Below are 6796 nucleotides of genomic sequence, written 5' to 3'. Positions count from 1 at the left end.
CATCTTCATGTATGAATATTGATCATTCAAATAGCAGTAATTATTGTTCAGATTTGCATTCAACTATTAATGAACAATCACGTAAGTTTTTGTTTTCTTAATATAAATTTCACATTTTCTATGTAATGTAATAAAATACATGTTTTTTTTTTGCTTTTGGAGTTCATGATCAATCATCTTCAAGTATGAATATTGATCATTCAGATAGCACTAATTCTCGTTATAGTTTTGATTTTGAGCTCTACAATACTGAGTCTTTTGAGCTTCTTCGTTATGATAAGTTGATACATAAGAAGCCTTTCAAAGGATTGTTGTTTGATTCTTTGGACATTGGTCTTGACTTTAAAAGACTTATGGTCAAGAATCTGGTTTTGATGTGAATATGTCAAGTCAAAAAAGATACAATGATGGCACAATTCGTATTAGATATTCCACATGTAGTAGATCTGGTTTCACATAGTCGTTCAAGAATGAAAATATTAATGTGAAATTTTCAGATGTTAAGAGAAGGAGAACTTCTTCTAAGAAGAACGGATGCCCTGCTGTTTCAAAGTTCAAGAATCTCCGATGTTCTTTAATGTTCTACATTTATGTGTTTGTTGAATATCACAACCACGAACTTGTTGCTCAAGATTAGATGCACTTATTAAGGATTAATAGGACAATGGATTTTATTGATAAATCCTTTATACATAAGGTTGGTACTTGTAACGTTGGTGCTTCAAAATCTTATGACTTGGTGAGTAGTATGAAGGGTGGCTTTGATTCTAGGGGAGGGACTGCAGTTGACTTCAAAAAATTTCATAGAGATTTGAATTCTAAAATTGGTGTCAAAGATTCCCAAATGGTTATGGATATATTGACAAACAGAAAATTATGTTTCTCTAATTTTTCATTTGAGGTCCAAAAAGATGTTGATGATCATCTTACTGGACTTTTTTGGGCTGATGATACTTCGAAAGCCAACTATAAGGAATTTGGAGATGTACCATCTTTTGATGCTACTTATCAAACAAACAAGTAATTCCTAATCCTTATTTTTTCTTTTTATGATATTTGTTCTTTTAAATAATACTTATAAAAAAAATCTAGGTATTCTATGGTATTTGTTCTTTTTACTGGAGTTGACTACCACAAACGTTGTGTTACTTTTGGTGCTGGTTTACTAGCTCATGAGACAGTAGATGCATATGTGTGGTTGCTTGAAGAGTTTCGTCAAGCATTTGTCAAGCCATCCATGATTATTGTAACAGATCATGATTCATCAATGAAGAAAGCTGTTAATTTTGTTTTTCCTGAATCCAAGCATAGACTATGCATGTGGCACATCACTCAAAAACATGAGGAAAATGTATATTCTTTGTTTCTTGATTTCTATATATGTTTATAACCATATAGATCATAAATCACACTGTGAATTTACAATGTAAATTTGCATATGATGAAAGAAACAAATCTAAATCATAAATCACACTGTGTGATATCATAATGTGAAACAAATGTTATGTTACTATGAATTACATAAAATATTCAACTTATGTAATGATTCTTATGTGTTTCTTTTTTTTTTTAGATTCCTATCGATGTTTATAACCATCCGGACTTCCAAAAGACATTTTTTGATATTATATGGAATCTTCAATGTTCTCCACAAGTTTTTGAAAGTTCCTGGTCAACAATGTTAGATAAGTTTCATCTAAAAGAAAATGACTGGTTAAAGGGTGTTTTTTAAAATAAGGGATTTATGGATTCCAGATTTTATGAGAGATCTTGAACTTTCTGGTTTGATGCGAACTACTTCAAGATCAGAGAGTCTGAATTATGCTTTCTCACATTTTTTGCATCATAAATCAAATTTGATGAAGTTCATGATGTCATTTGATAGTGCATTGGAGAAGCAAAGACATCATCAATCTTTATTATATTATCAGTCCACAACTACTACCCCCAAGCTAAGGACTCCTTTGGCTATTGAAAAGCATGCATCGGAAATTTATACACATAATATTTTATTGGACATTCAGAAAGAGTTATACAAATCCATGTTTTATTGTGTTCAAGAATATGAAGATATTGAAGATGAAAGTGAAGTTTATGTTTTGAGAGATAAGAAGAAAAAAAAGTTGATTGATAAAAATGTGAATGAGGATGAAGATTCTGATGATTTTTATCGAAATAGTCTTCCTTCTCATTGTCCTAATACTCGTTACAAGGTATGTCTCTGTGTCCTAATAGATTTTAGTAAATATAAAATGTAGTTTAAAAATTCACACTGTGAATGTAGGATGTTTTGCCAATTCACAGTGTGAATTCTTATAGAGTTATAAATTGGTTTGTACTTTTCATTAGATTAGTATGGAATATGTATTTTTTTGTGAATTTGATTTGAAGTACATATTTATATTATAGTATTATGATTTCTAATGTCCTGTTGATTAATAATGTGAATCAATGTTAATTTGTATAATTTTTATCGAATGGTATGAGATAAAATTTATTATTCACATATTAATTTGTTTATTAATGATAATTTTGTAGGTTGTATTTAGTAGAATGGGTGATAACATTAGCATCAGTTATAACTGCATGCTTTTTGTCCAGGAAGGATTGTTATGTCGTCATATGTTTTTCATATTAAATATGAAAGAGTGTGATGAAATTCCATCAAATTTCATTTTGAGGAGATGGGGAAAAGATATCATAGCGGATGGATTGTTGAGAAAAAAGTACTCATATCCTCATAAAGGCAGTAAAAATGAATGTTTGATTCAAGATGCGTATGATATTCTTCGTTTGTCCATTAACAAAATAACAAATAATGAGGATGAGTTGGCAAAATATATAAAGCAACTTCAGGAGGTTGATAGTGGTATTCCTTTATTGTGAGAACTAGATCAATGTGCAGGGACAAGGTTTAAGAACTCAAACCTTGAATGAATGCTTAAGATCAATGTCTGCTTGCTAATAGATGTTCTAGTCAAGTCTGGAAAGACCAGACAAGTCTAAGTTAATGTATTCAACAAATGATCAAGACAAAAATGATGATTGAGTATAAATGATCAAGGTAAAGCTAATAAATGAAGAACAAGAATGTTTTGAAAGAACTTAGCATAAATGCCAAAAGTGAGTAAAAAGATCCGTTGTTGACTTTTATTGAAAGCTCCTATATATAGGAGTGAATGTTACAGCGAATTAACCCAAGTGTTTACATAGGACCGGACAAAAAAGATCAATCTGGCATTCTGGTTGTCCAAATACAACTATAGACTAAATCATATGAAACGTTACATCAAGTACAAGACAAAAGTAATAAATGCACAAAAGACAAAACATAGATGTTCCGGATGAGCATGCATTCCCGACGTGAGTGTTAGCTCCGGAATGCCTTCATTCTTCTAATCTTCTTACTTGGTACGGACAGGTTCCAGACCACTCTTCACTACGGAAATTTACACCCTTCGGAATACAGACTTATTATTGATAGAGGTTCACTTTCAGGTTCCAACAATCTCCCCCTAAGTGAATTTAGCAATCCATCAAGCTTAGTTCATTTCTTCCTTGATGAAGGTGTAGGCTCTGAACAACTATTCTCGCACCGCAATGTACCACGCCAATTGACTTACAAACTTTGCCTTGACCTGTTCCGGAGCATCAGACTTGGACGCCCGGGATATGAACTTCTTCAGAGCTTTGGTTGGAACCAGGTTTTGTCAAGGACTCGGAAGAAGTCCTTCTTGTTTGTTCTTCTGGTGAGGTAGACAAACCCTAGAACTGGTTCTTCAATCGGACCATCTGCAAGAATTTCAGCTTCTGGAAGAACGAAGTCGATTTTGGCAACAAATTGTTCTGTTCCATAGAGGTGTGCAAGCTCGTAGTCACATCGGCAGAACTCAACAACATAATCTTTTAGAAAGTTGAGAGTTGCGTGGTAAGCACCCATACTGATGTCATCATTTTGATTTTCTCTGAAGTAAGCAGCTAGGGTGAGGATGTCGTTCGGATTCATTGAAGGAAAATCCGCATCAGTAACGGTCCGGGAAGTTGGCTTGTTCCGGAGGAGGTGGAAACGGAATAAGGGACAGTTCAGCTCAAATTTCACCAATATTTTTCTTCCGAAGCCTTGAACTTTGGTGATCCTCTTCCTTTTCCACACTTCCTTGATGGGTTGATCATTCTTAGCATAGAAGGTCTTGAGCCTTTCTCGCTCTGTCCGGATGATTACTTCCGGATCATTTGATGGATGAAGATGGGCAAATTTGGTGTAGAATTTGCTGTAAGGAGAGAGAGAGGAAGATCCAGCTGATCGAAGTCATTGGTGGGAAGTTCGTAGTAGAGGCACAAAAAAATTTCCTGAGCATGAAGAATGCCTTCACGGCAAAGAGGGGAAATGCCACGCATCGGATCAGGATTGTCTTTTAGGGCTTGGATCCGGATGCTGTCCTCTAATGCCTGATTGATTTCCTCCGGAGTGAAGAACTTGTTGTTTGGAGTGAAGAATGCCACACATCCACGTTTGTGCTTGAGAGGAGGTCCGGAGTGAAGAACTTGTTGTTCGGCAGTCATTGGTTTCTTCCCTTTGTCTCTTTGTAGAGCATCTATAACCAGCTTCATATTTTCATCAATCGTGAATTCTGGAGATGGAGTTGGAAGAGGTTCTTCCGGAATTTCATCAGGGGTCCGGAGGTGAGAGCCCTGGTTGATTGGAGCGATTATTGGTTTCAGAATGGAAGGCTTGAGCGGTCAAGAATGATTTTTCCTTAGCCATTTTAACAGCCATTTGAAAGGCGTCCGGAAGAGAGGATGGCCAAGAGACTGCGGACCAAATCCTCTTTTGTTCTTCAGTCATTTCCTTCGGAATGGACAACTTGGGAGCTTGAAGACCAAGAACTCCTTTGGGAGCTTCATCTGGAACATATACATTTTCATCTTCACTTCCTTCTCTTTCAGTGTTCCTTAGAGTTCCGGAGACAATTTGAACGTCTTCTTCTTTGGACTCCAGATCATCATCCCGGAGTACAAATTCCGAGGCGAGTTTCCATTGATTACTTGGGCCTTCTCCCTCTCTTGCATCGGTGAATTTCGGAACCGGTGCAAGCAGCAAAGTCTCTTTGAGATCATCGAATTTTGAGAAGACTTTCTGAAGGCCTGTGGAGAGTTGAAGGGTGAGAGTATCGTATGCTTCGGCCGTGGGGGCTTGATCAGAAAGATGCTTGAACATATTGCTGAGGATGGCAATCATCTCATCAAACTTCTGGTTCGGAACATCAACGATATTCCAAGTTGAGCGAAGAAGTTTAATGAGGACTTGTTGAATGATCATGTTCATTTCATCCTTTTTCCGGATCTCCTTCTCCAGCCTTTGAATCTGTTTCTCATGACGAATGTGGGTCTGCTTGATTAGGTCGTTGGTAGTAGACACCAAATCATCATGGACCTTGAGCATGGAAGTGATGGTGTTGAGATAATTGTCCACCAAAACGTCGTACTTGGTGTCAACTTCCTCTATTGTGTGCTTGAGCCGGATGGAGATCAACTGATCAAGTTGAGCTTCACTTTCCGCAACAGATGGTCCAGACTACTGGGATAGTGACTGGAGAATGGCATCAAGTTTGGAATCAAGTCCTGAGACTTTTTGATCCAATTTGGTGTTAAGCTCTGTTACGGATGACTCCACATATGTCACTTTCTGCAAGGTGTCTGAGATGTTGGTTCGTATTTCGAGGATAGCAAAGGGGTCAACATAGTCACCAGCAGATGATTCCGAATCGAAATCTGAGTGTTGCGGAGGAGGTTGGTGTGAGGGAGGATTTGTGGAAGGACCCGGTCTGGTTGCATCATCATCTTCTTGAAGTTTGGAGTTTGAACCACCGTCCGGAGTGGTAGAGGATGAGGATCCGAAGTCATAAGCAGACTTGGATACGGATGCCTTTGATTTGTAGTGAACTGAAGTCATGAGATGTGGGTCCGGAATGGTTTTTGCATCTTCATCCAGTATGATTTCTTCAGAGATCTCTTCTTCCAGGTCGGTATGGAAAATGCTTTGATGAGTTGTGATGGGAGGCAGTTCCGAAGTGAGCTCATTTATAGCATTGGTGTCAGTGGGAGGAACATAGGGCAAGTTGCTTTGGATGGCCCTATTCCTCATGGAGATAATAGTTGGCTCCACTTGAGCTCTGGTGAGATCCGGACGTTTGGATGCAGCCCTGTTGACAAAGTCTTCCCATTGGGGATCGTTAACACCTGGTCGTCCTGTACGCCTTCCGGGTATCAGGCCAGTTGAGGCTTCCGGAGGAGGAGGCACTGCTCCAGCTTCGGAAAGCTTAGGGTCCGGAACAGTGGTTTCGGAGTGTGTGCGTGTGGAAGAGATAATTGCATCATCAAAGGTGACTCGTGGGTGTGTTCCAGGGGGCTACAAGGAACTATGATCAACACCAGCATCACCTTTTTGGGAAGGTGAGGGTGGATTATATGGAGACTCCCCGTGAGTGTGTGCAGGTGATTTGGAAACATCAAGGGGTACCTCGGATGAGTGGATAGGTGGGGTGTGCGGACGGCCAGAATCAACCAGAATGTCATGGGTGCTCTCCTGTTGAGAGGGAGCACTGACTTTGGCTTTCTTTTTGGTTTTGGTCTTTGAGGGAGAAGCCTTTCGCTTTGCCGGTTTCTTAATCTTAGGTCCGGACGTAGTAGGTATGGCCTCTTCTGAGATGGGCTCAACAGAGACAGGGGCAGGTTGTGTTGGGTCGAACACAACCGAAGTCTTTATGTGTTGTTTTAAATAAGGGGACTCGGAAGG

At 38.5% G+C, this 6796-nt stretch overlaps 1 protein-coding gene across 1 annotated transcript; it reads left to right on the top strand.

Annotated features, from left to right (window-relative positions):
• The first annotated feature begins 664 nt into the window (after positions 1-664).
• Positions 665-2886, top strand: LOC145131799 (protein FAR1-RELATED SEQUENCE 5-like). Its single transcript, XM_079066450.1, has 6 exons — positions 665-1020; positions 1093-1351; positions 1574-1643; positions 1756-2213; positions 2285-2335; positions 2539-2886. The coding sequence occupies exons 1-6, from the start codon at positions 665-667 to the stop codon at positions 2884-2886; spliced, it is 1542 nt and encodes a 513-aa protein (XP_078922576.1).
• Positions 2887-6796: the final 3910 nt, after the last annotated feature.

This window comes from Lactuca virosa, chromosome 8, assembly GCF_052849685.1.
Source record: "Lactuca virosa cultivar CGN04683 chromosome 8, Lactuca_virosa_CGN04683_v6, whole genome shotgun sequence".
NCBI classification, from domain to species: Eukaryota; Viridiplantae; Streptophyta; class Magnoliopsida; order Asterales; family Asteraceae; genus Lactuca; species Lactuca virosa.
The sequence above is the reverse complement of the archived record's forward strand: the minus strand, read 5'-3'. Positions and strand labels throughout refer to the sequence as shown.